This window comes from Amblyraja radiata, chromosome 21 (assembly GCF_010909765.2).
Source record: "Amblyraja radiata isolate CabotCenter1 chromosome 21, sAmbRad1.1.pri, whole genome shotgun sequence".
In the NCBI taxonomy this organism is placed as follows: domain Eukaryota; kingdom Metazoa; phylum Chordata; class Chondrichthyes; order Rajiformes; family Rajidae; genus Amblyraja; species Amblyraja radiata.
In genome coordinates this window covers 18,697,228-18,714,546 of record NC_045976.1, presented here as the reverse complement: position 1 = coordinate 18,714,546, position 17,319 = coordinate 18,697,228, and the positions used below count along the sequence as shown (strand labels likewise).

Sequence of the window (17,319 nt, the reverse complement as noted above, 5' to 3'; positions counted from 1 at the left end):
GAGGGTGTATAAGATCATTAGAGAAATACATAGAGTGAGTATGGGAATGAAGAACCAGAGGACATAGGCTTAAGGTGAGAGGGGAAAGAGTTAATAGGAACCTGAGGGGCATAGAGGGTAGTTGGTATAACGAATGATGTGACAGAAAAGGTAGTTGAGGCAGGGACTAAAACAACATTTGGACAGGCACATAGATAGGAAAAACTTGGGGGGGGGGGGGGTGAGAGAGATATGCGCCAAATGCAGGCAGGTGACTTACTGTTTCCATGCAGTATGATTCTATGGCTCCATGACGCAAATAGTGAACTAGGCGGCCTTGTATTGCACTTACTGGATGCAGACATACTGGTAAAGTAAGCAGTTAAGGTAGCAAATAGTATGTTGGCCTTCTTAGCAAGAGATTTTGAACACGAGGCAAAAATGGTTTGCTACAGCTCTAGAGAGCCACAGTGATACAACATTTGGAATATTGTGGCATTGTCATGACTTACCCAAGAAAGAGTACATACATATACCCATAGAGAGGGCACAATAAAGATTCACCAGGTGCAGAAAGGACTTTTAGAAATGGGGCTCACAATCTGTGTATTGGTTACAGCATTTGAAAGTGAGATGAGTAAACCATTCTTCACCCAGAGGCTAATAAACCTGTGAACTTTATTATTGTGGAAGCCAAGTTGGTGAATATATTTACGAAAGAGATAGATTGATTTCTGGATACAAAATGCATCAAGGGGTATAGGAAACTTTGAATAAGGTATTGATATTAAAGATCCAACATGACTGCATTGAATAGTGGAGTAGGCTCAATGGGCTGAATGGCCTACACTTGCTGGAATTTTCCTATCTTTCCAGAACCATTGTGTTTGCCCAGAAACTGTGGTAGTCAATAATGAACTAGAAAAGGAGGAGTGTATGAAGGAACTGCAGATGCTGGTTTAAACCCAAGATCGACACACATAGCTGGAGTTTCTCAGCAGGTCAGACATCATCTCTGGAGAAAAGGAATTGGTGATGTTTCGGGGTTGAGACCCTTCTTCAGGCTGAAGTAGTTTCCATGGGGGATGTTGGATCCTTGTAGACTCACATCAGTACAGGATATGTCCTCACTGCATCACTTTGGGAATAGCATTTTCCGGTTTAGTTATGAGAATTCTTACCCTAAAATGGGTTATCCAGAGCTCACTGAACAATCATTGGATGTGAGCTTCTCATCGGGTGACTTTCACTCGTGAGCAGCAGTTGTTGACATTCCAGTCTGGATCATTTCCTTTGGTGTTTCACGCACAAATTACGAGCAGCTTGCTCCAAATAGTTTCCAGCAGGACATAGGCGAGACTTATCAGGTAACTGGCAAATAGTTCAAGCTCAATATAATCTATCATGCAGTTCAAGAGCATATAACTTCAATATTACAAGCACAAGGTCGCAGATGGAGGGAGTATGCAGAGCTGCCAAGTAGTACAGATTTTCCGTATTTTGTATGGAAATGCGATAAGAATACGGGTGTATGGATTTGCTTTGTAAAATACGGATTTTTAAAAATTTGGCCCGACTTCCTGTTTCATCCTGATATTTAAAGTCATACTGTAACTCTAAAAATTATAGCAGATTAAATCTATTAGTATTTTAAATTTCAAGATCTGGATGATTATTTTTGTAAGCTTTGATCTGCCTGTCCCGCTACAGGTTTAAACGGCGCTGTCAGTTTAGCGTGACAGCGCTATGGGTTCTAATTATAGCGCTACCAGCTGGAGCGCTATTGCCTTTACACATAGCGCTATGGCCACAGCGCTATGGGTCACAGACTGTTCGCGGAGGGAGAAGGAGAGGGAGTGAGAGGGAGGGAGGGAATAGGAGGGAGGGAGGGAATAAGAGGGAGGGAGTAAAAAAGGAAGGAGAGAGGGAGGAAGAGAGAGAGAAAAAGAGGGAGGGAGGGAGAAGGAGAGAGAGGGAGGAAATGAGAGGAAGGAGGGAGAGAGAGCGAGGGAGGGGGAGTCTTCCAAAATGGCTTCTACGTCATCATCTGGTGCTAAAAACAGGAAGCAGCCGTTCAAACAGAAATATACAAAGAGATGGCAATGAATGCACTGTCAAGTAAGGTGCGTAGAAGACATGTCAATTGGTAGCAAAGTTATGCATTCTTGTACTCTTACATGGGTATGACCGCACATAAAAAACAACATTTTTTTCAGCAAAATGGCACAGAGTAAAATACTAATTTCCTCAGCAAAATACTGATTTTCAGGTACTAGAATACTGAAATTCTCTGACAAAACTTGGCAGCTCTGAGTATGTTACTCTGTTACTGTAGTGTCAAGACAACTAAGAATGATTTGGTTTAAACCAGCATCTACAGTTCTTTGTTTCTACTCAGAGTGATGCCTTGTGGTCCTTTGCTGCCCCTTGTGGTGGCGGATCTTCATCAATTCCAGGTGTAGAACATACTTGGAAATGCTTCACAATTGTACCTTTTCTAGTGTTGTCTTTGTCACGTTTCACGGTCCCAGGTGATAAATAACTCTAGCTGCATGCAGCCAGAATAGTTTTGTTGCTCTGGATTTTTTTCTTTGTCTGCATTTCACTTAAGAGGCACAGCTTATTTTTTTTACTGCAATAAACTGCATATACAAGTCTGTTTTCAATCTGTGTTCTTTCTAGGTTTATCACCATGTGAAAGAAAACAATGAGGCCCATGATTACTCCACCATTTCTCTACTGATTGCAGCATTCTTAAGAGCCAAAGACCTAGAAAGTTCCAGTGCACCCAAACAAATGCAATAGATGGTGTTACATTTTGATGTGTGCAATTTCAGTTGTGGGTACTGAAGCACTTTTCAGCCGCACCTAAGCCTCAAGGCTTTTGATTCTACTGAAAAGATGTTGCATAATTCTGTATTGAATTATATTCTCCAAAGACTAAGGTCTGATAGTCTGTGGTGAGGTTGGGGACAGGTTGGATAAAGAGGATCAATGGTGGAGACAAAGGATTGGGGCTTGAGATCATGTTCCTGAATGGCTGCGATGGAAAAAAGTTGGTGGCAGCAAGAAAGGAACAGTGCCCTAAAAGATTTTAAGAAGGAACTGCAGATGCTGGAAAATTGAAGGCAGACAAAAGTGCTGGAGAAACTCAGCGGGTGCAGCAGCATCTATGGAGCGAAGGAAATAGGCAACGTTTCGGGTCGAAACCCTTCTTCAGACCGCTGAAGAAGGGTTTTAAAAGAGGTTTGCGGCCTGAGATCAGGTTAGCAATCTGTTAATTGTTGGGAGGAAGGGTGGGATTGGGTGGAGGTTGAGGTCTCTCTTAGGGACCTCAGTGAATATTTGAGACAGCTGCCTGACTGAATTAGCCAGTGTTTCTGCTCGAAACGTTGCCTATTCGCTCCATAGATGCTGCCTCACCCGCTGAGTTTCACCAGCATTTTTGTCTACCTTCGATTTTCCAGCATCTGCAGTTCCTTCTTAAACAAGATATTTTATGAGTTGTTGTCAGAGACCTTAAGAAAAAGTTCATATTTTGCCAGAACATGAATTGGACAAACTAGGCCTGAAATCACCTATATCTAAGGTAGTGGTGAATGCACTTTAAAATAACCCAATTGTGTTGAACTCAGCCCTTGACATTTATTTCATTTAATTTAATGGAATTAATTACAGATGCAGAGTTCTGAGGCTGCTGAATTTCCAGAAAACTATTTTACTGATAGTTGGAGTAGAATTATTTTACAAACATAATATTAAAAAAGTCTAGACCATTTATGTTAATGGTGGCTATTGGCATATCACTAGATTGCTTATGAATGCAACTAAACAAAGGAAATAACTTGTATTAATATAATATCTTATATTAAACTGGAGTATCATGTAATCCTTTTGGACCATGAAGTACCTTTGAAGTTACTCTTATAATGGAGGGAACAATGAACTTATGACATGATATACTTTTGGAATTAAAGGAAAAATCAATACATCATTTACTGATGTATATTTTAATGAACAGGATATTTGGTCTGTGAAATAAGTTTTAGTGCACAGGACAATGCTTGGTTTTCAGCTAATGTAGACACAAAATGCTGGAGTAACTCAACGGGACAGGCAGCGTCTCTGGAGAGACGGAATGGGTGACGATTCGGGTCGAGACCCTTCTTCAGAATTTAAACCAGCATCTGCATTTCCTTCCTATATGCTTGGTTTTCAGCTTCAGCTTCAGTTCTAGTGCTCCTGGAGTGTCAGCCATAATTGCACTTGCTTGGCAACACATTTGGCAACATGCCCCATCACATCCATCATTCAGTTTTCCCTTTGTTTTCCTTCCTTTTCTGAAGTTTGTGATCAATGTTGGGGTCTGTATCCTAGTGAATTGATGCTCTTCCATCACTTCCAGCAGGCTTCTGCACACTGAGGAGGGGTCATCCCCACACAGCATTGACTCATGTACTCCAAGGATGACAGAGTATGATCATGAGCAGACAATCATCCACAGGCCAAGTTCACTGAGGTTAATTGCACTCCTGTTTCTGCCTAGATGGGGTCTATGAATCCAGCACAGAGCAGAATTGAATTAACTCGGTTAGCTCATTTGTTGACACTGTCATCAGCAAAGCTATTGAAAAATTGCAGCTGCCTTTTAATCAGTCAAACTGCAAACTTAATCAGTCAATCTTCTGTGTAAAATGATGGCACAATGGGCTAAGTGTTCGGCTGGCAACCGGAAGGTAGCCGGTTCGAATCCCGCTTGGAGTGCATACTGTCGTTGTGTCCTTGGGCAAGACACTTCACCCACCTTTGCCTGTGTGTGAATGTGTGTGAGTGATTGGTGGTGGTCGGAGGGGCCGTAGGCGCAGATCGGCAGCCACGCTTCTGTCAGTCTGCTCCAGGGCAGCTGTGGCTACAGAAGTAGCTTACCACCACCGAGTGTGACTGAGGAGTGAATGAATAATGCGATGTAAAGCGCCTTGAGTATTAGAAAGGCGCTATATAAATCCCATCCATTATTATTATTATTATTAAAATCACGCATCACTGCTGAAGTCCCCTCTAGACTTCCCATTTCCATTCTTTCTGACTCTTACGATTCTTTAAGGCAGTGGTTCCAAAAGTTTTTGAATGAAAGCTCCTCTCTTCACCTTTAGCAAAATACTAGCTCCACATAAATCATCCACGGATGATGCCATTGGCTCCACTGCTCTAAGGGACCGCTCACTTTGGGTGAGAACTTCAGATTTCTGTGAAGTGTTGAAATACTTGAATCCATGCACCTCCACAAAGGGACCAAATGATGTTTGAAAAGTAAATATGATGATAGTAGAAAGACAACCTTTATGGGCCTGTCCTTCTTAGGTGACTTTTTAGACGACTACAGGAGACTATGCGGTCGCCATATGGTCGCCGGTGGTGGCCGGGGTGTTGCCTGTATGGTCGTGAGTAGTCGCCCAAAGTCGCCCAAAGACTCGTAGCGACTTTCTGGTCACTGAAAAATTTTCAACACAGTACCGACCTTGGGTTTGACGCCAAATGAGCGTAGCTTGACGTAGGTGTTATCACAGATTGTCTCCGGGTTAATGTAGACAGTCGCCAGGATGTCGTAGGGGGTCACCAGGATGTCATCGGTTGTCGACAGGTGGCGTAGGTTGTCGCCGGTGCTGACTTCGGTGAATTTCAATGGCAGTCGCCGAAAAAAATCGTCTAAGTGGGACAGGCCCATTATGCTTCATAAAAGCTTGGAAGTATATTAGCAATAAGCGAGCAGAATTTCCAATCCAGCTAAAATTTGTGCTGCCTGACCCGCTGAGTTACTCCAGCATTTTGTGTCTATCTTTGGTTTAAACCAGCATATGCAGTTCCTTCCTACACATAAAATTTAAAAGTAGTTGATCTTCCTCGAAATATTTTGACCTTGCAAATCTTATGATATGGCAGTTGTTAATATCCAAAGTGTTGTTTTGCAACAAACATTGATTAAATCTGTTTTGTAGAAACTTTGGAATTAGTCGTGCCATGTGCATGTTTTGATATGTTATGAAAGTCAAGTTGCTTTATTAAAATAAAAGTTGATTATACACGGCAATAAGGCAGCAGCAGCTCAGTAAATCTCTTAGCATTCCAATTAGATTGAATTGTAGTAATACAAATTAATGCTACATGAAGCACACTCTTGTGGCTATGATTTCTCTAGTTATCAAAGATTTATATCTAGCATTTGAGATGATTCAGGACTGCGTCATAAACTGCACATGTGCATCGTTCTAAATTGTCACATGAAGTGTATTTTCTCTCGATATGATAAAATGTCAAAGCTTGCCTATTACATGGTAACTATAAACATAATTCCTAATGAAGTTAAATTAAGAATGACCTTCTAAAGCTTGCTTATCTATAAAAGCAGTGAACATTTTCATTTCCATTGGAATAATTTTGCATCTTTCTTTGGCAGGTGGATCACTACCCAAGGAGCTATCGCAGCTTTTGCTGGAAATCAGAGAGAGCCAGGATAAAGATTTTGATGACTTGTGCCAAGCAATCTCTTCGTGTTCAATTGACAGTTTTACCAGTGTGAAGATTTCTGATGATGATGCTGCAAAGTGTGAAACCCAACCTAAACATTCCAAGGTTAGTGCTGAATAAGGAACAACTCTCCCAGAGGGCAATTTAATGTGTTACTTTCTTAGTTGCTTTGGATATTTAACAAGTTGGGAATCACATTGGGATATTTCTTAGTGTTTCTAGATCTGAGAATTTTAGCCTTAAGTAAGGTGATTTTTTTTTGGATTGCGAAGAATACTAAGGCATGTAATGTTATTTTAAATTGACATTGTCAGAATTTTCTGTTACTGCATAATCACCAGATCCCCTTGTTGAAATATAAATCTTTTTCAGTACTTAGCTCAAGCCATTCGTTTGGTCAGTATGAATATAAGTGCACATTAAAGAAAAAAAATTGATATTATATTTAGATCGGATAGTAATTTATATTGAACTGAGATCTGGAATGACCATTCTTGAAGGGTTTAATGGACACTGCTACCATTCTTGTCTCTAGATATAAAATAGAAAATATTGGAAAATATTAGTAGGTCAGACTAACTAAAGAGAGGAAAACAAAATTAACATTTTAGGTCAGTGGCTGATCATCATAACTGTTGTGAGAAACGTCATCACCTGAAGCTTTGACTTTTTATTTCTTATGCCATCTGACGTTTGAAATATCTGTAGCATTTTAGTCCTCCTGTAAGACTGTAATGTATTTGAAGTTTACATTACTCAAGTACAACAGAGGCAGTAGGTTTAGTTGCTAGGAAGTGACAACTGGTGAATATGCCCTTAAATTGTCAATCCCTGGTTTGTGAGATGGCTTTTATCATAAAGTTGATGACAAGATTATGAAAAGGTTCCGTAATCTACTCCAGACTGCCACCTTGTGTTTAGGGGCTAAACCTTTATTGTGACAACTCATAATAAAGTTGTTTATTGACATAGTAATGTTAGCCTTGTCATGATGGTAGCATAGCGACCTCTTAAACATTTAGTTATGAGTTCAATCTCCTTGGATATGGACTAGGCTGATGCTTAAGATCATAAAACATAGGAGCAGAATTAGGCCATTTTGCCCATAGAGCCCATTCATTCAATCATGGCTGATCTATTTTTCTCTTTCAACCCTATTCTCCTGTCTTCTCCCCCATAACCTTTGACACCCTTACTAACAAAGAACCTATTAATCCCTTCTTTAGAAAAATACAATGACTTGGCTGCCACAGCCGTCTGTAGCAATGAATTCCAGATTCACCATCCTCTGGCTAAAGAAATTCCTTCTCATTTTCATTACAGAGGTACGTTCTTTAATTCTGAGGCTGTGTCCTCTGGCTCTAGACTCTCGCACTACTGAAAACATCCGTTCACATCCACTCTTATCTATGGAATGCTGAAGGAGCACTGAAGAATTCTTTCAGTTGCGACTTCAAACCAAGGCCTACCTGCCTTTTCAGTTATACCCACATTTGCTTGGAAATATATGCCCAGTAAATGAACGTATTGTATTGTGCAGGCTGGACCTTTCATCCTGCATCTGAAATATAATTCCATTGAACAATCCATTTGTTTTATTGCATTGGAGGAGAATATTCAGCCACTGGTGAGTTTGATGCATTATCACCACCGACTTGCAATTATTATACATTGCAAAGTTAGAGAGCTGCTAGAATCTAATCAGCACAACAAACGTACTTCAGAGTTCAGTAAGATCATCTTCCAGTAAGATGAGTGGAAGATCCACCTCAAATATACCATCCCACGTGAATTACATGTGAATTCTGGTCGGTGCCAGCCTCGCTAATGGGACCGACATTCCAAGTGTGAATGGAAAGGAAGATTCAAATCCCAGCCAAGATTAAGCCTTTATTCTTGGAATGTGAGCATCAGTGTACTTATTGGCCATTTGTGTTTGAGTGACTCCATCAGAAGGTGGAATAGGAATTGTACAAGAAGCACAAACTGAGCAAGGGCAGCAAGTTCCCTCCCTCAGGACCTCAGTAATACAAGATACAAGATACATTTATTTGTCACATGTGCCAGTTGGCACAGTGAAATGTGATCACCATATAGCCATACAATAAAATAAAGAACACAACACACGATAGAGTTCAACATAAAACATCCCCACACAGCAGAATCAAAGGTTTCCCACTGAGGGAAGGCACCAAAGTCAGTCATCTTCCTCTGATGTTCATCCCTGTCCGGGGACTCCGGAGCCCTCCACAGTCACCGCTACAGCAACCGGCCGTTCAGGCCGCTCAGGAACTCCGACGTTGGAACGGGAGGCCAACCTCAGCGGCTTGGATCTCTAAATTGGCCGCTTCCCACCGGAGTCCGCAGCTCCCGAAGTCCCTAGGCCACGGCGGGCGGAGATTCAACGCTGGCGGCCCAGGGACTCCGCGATGTCGGTCAGCTCCCCCCGTGCTGGAAGCTCCGTGAACACAGCCCCGCGATGTTGGAGCAGCGGCCCAAGGCACCGGAGCTGCAAACAGCGATCCAGGAAGGCATCGCCCGCTCCACGGTGAATCCAGCGCCGCACCGCCGCTGCCGAAGCTCTGGTCCGGTCCCCGGTCTCCGGTAGGAAAGGCCGCTCCGATCCAGCAGGTAGGCCGCAAGGACGTGACTCGGAGAAATAGTCGCATCCTCGCCAGGAAGCGACTTGGAAGCGGTTTCCCCCTTACCCCTCCCCCCTCCCCCACATAGAAAAACGAAAGAATCCCCAAACAAAACTATTTAGACAAACTAAAATAAGAAAAATATAGAAAAAACGGACAGGCTGTAGGCAGAGGCGCCTACAATGCAGCGCCCCTAGTGGACCAATAAAGCAATCACTCTGTTTTTACAACATACTGGGAGTATTTTGATCACTCACATTTGTATGTACATTTATATTCCAGATGATCCTCATGATCTCTATTATTAGTAAGATCTGTCCATGCACTCTTCGGGATATTTTCCTACATTACCTTGCATTCTGCACAAATTTATCCAAATAAAATTGCATCAGCCATTTGGCCCTTTTATTAACTTTCTTACAGGTTAACCTTCGTTAATTTTCGTAGGTTTCAGTGTCAGGTTACGGTTCAATCGCGGCACGATCCTCATTGAATGTTGTAATCATTTCAAGCAACGCAGTCCAATGATCTTCCTTGTGTTGACCTCAAGAGAACACACAAGCCTGATTCATTAACCCTCCCCACTAACTCATTAAGCATTTAACACACTATTACACAAATGTGTACAAAATAACACTTTGAATCTGTCAGCATAACGATTATTTTGCGGATGAATAAGTCTTGGTTGTTTAGTTTTAGCCTAAGAAGTGACTTGGATGTAACACCTTAAAACTTTTAAGAGGGTGCAATGATTCCTTTAAATTCCATTAAAATTTTCAAGAGCTACAGGAGAAATATCACGAATGCCAATAATTTTTTTAGATACCTTCAAATCCGAGATTACATGAAAACATATACACAAGACTGTCCTCTCATGGGTCCAGATATATTAGACGATTGTTTGAATAGACATGCCGATACAAGTAAGTTGATATCTTACATTTATAACACTCTTCTAAATATTGACACCCCACCCTCTGAGATTTATAGGCGAGCATGGGAGAGCGAGTTAGGTTTACCTATTTCGAAAGATATATGGGAGGAAAGCCTACTATACATACATTACTGTTCTTTAAATGCCAGGCATTGCCTGATACAACTTAATGTATTTCATAGGTTATACTACTCAAAGACCAAATTGAACAAGATCTTCCCAACTGTCTCTCCTCTCTGTGATAAATGTCACTTTCAAGAAGCCACCCTAACTCATTCTTTTGTATCCTGTATAAAAATACAAAACTTCTGGACGGAAATATTCAATATCATTTCTAAAACGCTTAAAATTCAATTGGAGCCAGTTTCAAAACTAATAATATTAGGAATGTCAGAGGGCTGCCCTAATCTAACGATATCTCAAAGACGCTTCCTTGACTATGGTTTAATAACTGCGAAAAAACTTATACTTAAATTCTGGAAAAAGATAACAGTCCCCACAGTGAAGATGTGGATCACAGAAATGACTGAGACACTACATCTAGAAAAAATAAGGCTTGTCTTGACTGACAAACCAGATACATTTTCCAAAATATGGTCTCCTTTCATTTAATTTCTTCAACAACATAATGGTTGAACACAAACTCAAAACCGATGCTAGGGTCGGGTGAGCGGGCATAGGGAAGGGTAGTGGGATATATCTCCCCTTCTTTCACTTCTTCGTTAGTTCTGGAGTTTTTCTTTTTTTTTTCGTCTTTCTCAAAATTCTTTCTTTTCTTTTTCTTTTCTTCTTTCTTTCCCTTTTTTCCTTTTTCTTTTTTTCCGATTTAGTAATTAGTTTATAAAATGTTAAAATTGAAGCAGTACGAAAATTGTACAACTGTTATGTCGATTACTTTCTCCTTGTACAATTGCATCTAATAAAATAAATATAAAAAAAAAAAAAAATTCCTTAAACATCCGTCTAAAGGAGCAGTTACATTTTTTAAAACTTTGCATTATATTACTTTTAAAAGTAGACTTCAGAATCTTCCTAATAAAATATGCAGCTCTCAGCTCGGTTTAGCAGCTGAAGATGAACTATGAAGGCTTTTACAGCCCTGGCTTAAGAGTCCTGGGAATGGGAGTATTTGTGGAGCTGAAGACTGATCCTTGGCTCAGGAGCATAACCTCCAGGGAATCTCCAAAAATGTTTCTCACACTTTCATGCAGCAATGCTTTACAACTTTACAAGGAAATTCAGCAGTAAGACCTTTGGGGGAATGTCATAGCACATTGTCATTTTTTTTTAAAAGAAGAAGGACAAGAACTAAAAGAAATATTGGATCAGACTGCAGGGAAATAATATGGAGGGATTTTCTCATACTTTCATCTTATTTAGTTCAGTTTACAACACGGAAACCGGCCCTTCGGCCCACCGAGTCCGCACCAACCAGCGATTCCCGCACATTTACACATTATTACATATTTTCCTAATACTGCTAAATCACCAGTATGTCTGAATACCTTGGAATACAAAAACCTGTTGATCAGTGACAAATATACTCGAACATCGATCATCCACAGCCCTCTGAGTTAGAGAAGTCCTAACGGGATTTCTCCTCATCCCCGTCCCCTAATGGTAAGACTCTGTTCTGAAGATCTAAACCCTCCACCATGAGAATGTAGCCTCTCCATAATATTTCTTCCAAGCCCACTACATTTTCTAAATTGTGGTGAGTACAAACTAATCTTGCATTATCTCTGTTTATTGAGTAACCATCATATTTGGAGAATGTGTCCTTCATTGATTCAAATTCAATATTTACTTCCTCTAGCAAGAGCTTCCCAGCTGTTATCAGTCAACTGAACCATCCTATCCCAACTGGAGAGTGGTCCTGACCTACTATCTACCTCATTGGAGACCTTTAGACTATATTTATTCAGACTTTATTGGACATTATCTTGCATTACAATGTGGATGGCTCGATTGTAATCGTATAGCCTTTCTGGTGACTGGATAGGACAAAACAAAGGTTTTCGCTATACCTAGTACATATGACAATAAACTAAATTTAAATTTGCAAGACTTTGACTTTTGTACAAAGACCAACAGACCAACATGACATCCTGGCTCTTACACTGTATGCCCTGACCAATGAAGTCAAGCATACCATACGCCATCTTTACCACACTAACTAGTGGTACTACACACTAGGGACAATTTACACTTATATCAAGCCAATTTACTTACACACTTCTATGCCTTTGGAGTGTCGGAGAGAAACGAAGATCTCGGCGAAAACCCACACAGGTCACGAGGAGAATGTACAAAATCCGTACAGACAGCCTGTAGTCGGGATCAAACCCAGGTCTCTGGTGCTGTAAGCAATGTAAGGCAGCAACTCTACCACTGCGCCACCGCTATCTTGGGTCTTAGAAGACGATGATTCAACCCATCAAGTTTATCCTATCAATCCCATCCCTCTACCCTATTTCCCTGTAACCTATTCTATTTCACTGTAACCTATTCTATTTCACCACACAGAAGAAAATCTTTCTCCCTTTTTTCCTTTGGTGGTTTTTTTGTCGAGACAAGAAAAATTCCAAAATCTTGACGAGTTTGATGCCTCGCATAATTATACCACCAACCATCTTATCTTCCATGTTTTCACCATTCTTCCATGTTTGCAAATGAGCAAGAAGTCCTTTCAAGTGGTACCCACATCATGAAAACCATCAGTCGCGAACAGTGTTTCCATCAGACATGATGTTCTGTTGAACAAGTAACGATTGTCATTAGGTGCTTTCTATCTCACAGTAAGGAAGTTACATCTGTTTCAATAAACGGAAGTTAAAGAGGCCATGAAGATGCAGGGAACTAGGAACATCTCATATCTAGGCAGCTGGCCGACTAACAATGTCCAGGATTGATTCCTTCCAAGCTAATTTACTTTTTTGGTAGCTGCATGTCAGAAACGGGTCAATTTTGATGATTGACAACATAAATCATAGAAACATAGAAAATAGGTGCAGGAGTAGGCCATTCGGCCCTTCGAGCCTGCACCGCCATTCAATATGATCATGGCTGATCATCCAACTCAGTATCCTGTACCTGCCTTCGTTAATCGATAAAACTGCAAAGGTTGAGCAGTGTTCTGTGTACATAGCTGAGGAAAGGCATCCGGATTCTGCAGGACTCAACAAACATTCTTCATTCTAAGATACAAACTGGTCATTTGTGTGGTTTAGTTGTTTGTTCATTTAGGTAATACTCACCATGGAAGTTGACTAGTGCAAACTACCACATGGCTGGTTAGATCACATGGGATGCAGGGTGACCTAGCTGACTGGATTTAAAATCTGCAGATTGGAAAGAGTCAGCATGATAGTAGATGCTTTATGACTCTATGACTTTATGCTTGTTTTTCTGATTGAAGACCTGACATCAGTAGTGTGCTGCAGGGATCTGTGCTGGGTCACTGATCTTTGTCTTCCATATTCATGATTTAGATGACAATGTGGTTAGTACACTGAATTTGTGGTATAATTAACAATGAGGAGAGCTATCTAAGTTTACAAAAGTATCCAAATCAAATGGGACAGTGGGCCAATGAATAGCAGATGTAACTTAACAACTTAACATTAACACAAGTGTGAATTAGTGCATTTGGTAAGTCAACCAAACCAGAGCAGGAGAATCTTGTGGAGCAGAAAGACTTGGGGACACAGATACACAATTCCCTGAAAGTGACAACACAGATATGTTCCAGGACTCAAGTGCTTGAGTAATAAGGAAGGGCTGGGTACGCTGGGACTTTTTTTTCCCTGGAGTGTACGAGGCTGAAGGTGACTTTATTTAGGTGTACAAAATCATGAGGCATCACTACGGTGAATGGCACACTAGCAGTTCAGAACTAAAAAGGCTAGATTTAGGTGATAGAGGAAACTTTTAAAAGAGATCTGACAGGCAATTTCTTTATGTAGAGGGTGATATTTATACGTGAGAAACTGCCAGAGGAAATGAAGAAGTGGTCACAATAATGATGTTTAAAAGCTATTTCGACAGGTGGATCGATGGGAAAGGTTTAGAGTGATATGGGTCAAACGCAGGCAAAGGGGACTATCTCAGCTATAATACTTTGTTGGGCCAAAAGGCCTGTTTCCCTGATGCTATGATTCTAAGACGAGAGTCAATTTTAAGCAAGCTAGGATTAACACATTCCACTTAATGAAGGAGATTATAGAAATGATTTGGTTGGTTATGGTAGTCCAGTTCCCTTCCTTCTTAACTTCAAAGGCAATAAAGTGTAGTGACAAAATATAGACTTCACTTTGTCCAAGCTACACAATTTCCTCCTGTGTTCATCCAAAGAAGCTGCATTAAATTGATCAGAAATGTCAAAAATGTGGAGATAATAAACTCCAGTTTTCTGCATCACCAGCAGATGGCAGCCTTCTCTTAGAACCAAGAAGCCATCCATAATAATTTGACATTTCAATGAAATTACATGGAATAAATAAATACAGGTGGTGGCACCTTTCAAATATGGCTTTCATAAATTCTCCATTTTCATTAATTATTCAGTATAGCCTTTAAGTTCATTATATCCTTTCAATTAAACACGCACACAGGTACATATCCAAAAATATTGACGGTCTCTCTTCATTTAATCTACCATGCACTAATAATTACTCATTTTTTCAAAACTACTTTAATTTCAAGTTTATATTGTGTTTCTTTCTCTTCTGGCTTCGTGAGTGTGAAATTGTGCCTCATAAATCTTATAGAGCTCTCAAGAGCTCACCAAGGGGATTGATGTGGGCGGAGCAGAGGACGTTGTCTATACAGATTTTAGCAAGGCCTTTCACAAGGTCCTGCATGGTAGGCTTGTCTGGAAGGTTAGAGCACGTGGAATCTCAGGTGAGCTGCCCAATTAGATTCAAAATAGGCCTGGAGGAAGCAGTTGAAGGGTAGTTTAGTTATAGTTTAGTTTAGAGATACAGCGCGGGAACACACCCTTCGGCCCACCGAGTCCGTACCGACCAGTGATCCTCGCACGTTAACACTATCCTACACACGTTAGGGACTTATACCAAGGACACAAACCCAAGCCAATTAACCCACAAACCTGGCTCGAAGGGCCGAATGGCCTACTCCTGCACCTAATTTCTATGTTTCTATGTTTGTATCTTTCTGGAATTGTACAAGATGCGTATCACTCAGAAATCTACAATATTTCTTTCCCTATTCCTCTAATGGGCAGCATCACAGTAAATACATCTGATGGTTAATATTACACCTGCCCGTAAAAAGAAGGGAAAATTATATTAACTCATTTTCATTCCAGCAAATGGTTCAGACTCGGAAAGATAAGAGGAAAAAGTAAGATAGTGAGGAAGTTGAAAAAGAAAAGTACATCCATGCAACTCACAAAAAGATAATGCATGAACTGCTTTTTTAAAGTGTGATTCATTTCACTACTAATTGTTTCAAGCTACCACACGCATCATGGGGAAAAATTGTTCCAGCTGTTGTAAATCAAATTCATTAACGCCTTCAGCGATGAGAGAACTCTTCAAAGAACTTTAAAAAAGGATTGAATTAGAATATAGCAATTCTCTGTAGATGAATTTAAAATTAGTTAGAAGTCTTACTGTAACTTTTTTCTTTATCTATCTGGCAAGGCCAATGGATTAAGAAGAATTACAAAAAATTACATAAGGACACATAATTTTTCAGTATGTAAATGATTCTGCATTGACCATAGATTACCTACAGATATGGAAATGCGGTGTCTTGTATAAATGAATAATGCTCAATAATGCATGAGAGGGTGAACAGTGGATTTGACCACAAATCTATGGTAAGACTGTGACACAATAGAGGCAAACCTGGAGTCAGAAATTATGAATTTTGAAAAATGTAACTCTAGTGGGCCTGTCACACTCATGCGACTTTTTAGGCGACTGCAGGAGACAATGCAGTAGCCACTTGGTCGCCACATGTTCGCGGGTGGTTGCCGGGGAATCGCCAGGGAGTAGCCTTCATGGTCGTGAGGAGTTCCCGCATTCTGGGAACTAGTCGCGGCTTCATTATGGTTGCAGTGAATTTTTTCAACATGTTGAAAAATTAGCGGTGACTAGCATGAAGCCGCCATGGAGAGTAGCGAGAATTCCCGAGCCATAGATGGGTCGCCAGGAGGTCCTAGTGGGTTGCCAGGAGGTCGACGGTTCTCGGAGGTTCTCGTAGATTGTAGCTGGTGCTGACTGGTGAATTTTCATTGGCTCATTGGGAAAAAAATGGTGAGCAGTAGTTTTCAGAACTAAGGATAACCGACTGGTAATGTTAAATGTCCACCGAGCTTCACAGCCGTGCATCTCTGGCTTCTTAAAAGTTGTCTCCACTCCTTCTCCCCCCTTCTTTCCCTCCCCCCTTCTCCCCCCCTCTCTTTTAAAGGACTTACCGTACACTGCTTTAGCCGTCTTTTTGTACACTGTGCTTTAGCCGTCTTTTTACAGTGCCAACCATCCTGTTCATCGCGGTGTGTGTCTGTTTCACCTTGGCTTTGTAATGTGTGAATTTTTTAGACAGTGCTCCCCCCGCTTGCCCTGTCCCCAGCCTGCATGACGGGCTGGTGAAGGAAACGATGTGTTTGTGTGTGTGTGTGTGTGTGTGTGTGTTCCACTGACAGTCGCCGTTCCAGTTGCCAGTTTTTCAGGCGACTGCCGGCAACTTGACAGTCGGCAGTCCGCTGAAAAAATCGCCTAAGTGGGACAGGCCCATATAAGACTTCTGCTCTGCAGAGATTTGAGAATACAATTGTTCAAATTGATCAGGTTATTCAGAAAGTAGCAGTCTTATAGCCCTGTCCCACGGTACAAGTTCATTCCAAGAGCTCTCCCGAGTTTGCCCTGATTCGAACTCGGAGATTTACAGTAATGGCCACTCGTCGGTACTCGGGGCTCTCGTGGACATTTTTCAACATGTTGAAAAATCTTCACGAGTCTTCCCGAGCTTACCTGCCGTTAGTGAGTCTTCCCGAGTACCTGCCGTTAGCGTTACGAGCCGCTAAGAGATGTCCCCGAGCTCCGACGTACCCGCTAAGTTCATTCTCCGTGCTTACCACGAGTTTGATTTTTTCTCGGGAGAGCTCTTGGAATGAACTCGTACAGTGGGATAGGGCCATTAGATTACTTTTTCATATTTAAAGGTAAACATGTAAAGTATTTTGCAGCCCACATAGAAAATTATTTCTCA

The 17,319-nt window shown here is 41.1% G+C and overlaps 1 protein-coding gene across 10 annotated transcripts in view; it reads left to right on the top strand.

Annotated features, from left to right (window-relative positions):
- The window catches only part of anks1b (ankyrin repeat and sterile alpha motif domain containing 1B), a 703,274-nt gene that overhangs the window by 366,986 nt on the left and 318,969 nt on the right, over positions 1 to 17,319 (top strand). For all 10 annotated transcript variants that reach the window (XR_004415215.1, XM_033039691.1, XM_033039692.1 and 7 more), the window contains one exon: positions 6,434 to 6,609. Coding sequence is in view for 9 of the 10 variants with exons in the window: in XM_033039691.1 (XP_032895582.1) it covers positions 6,434 to 6,609 (176 nt within the window). In the remaining variant the exon portion in view is untranslated. The remainder of the gene's footprint in view (positions 1 to 6,433; positions 6,610 to 17,319) is intronic.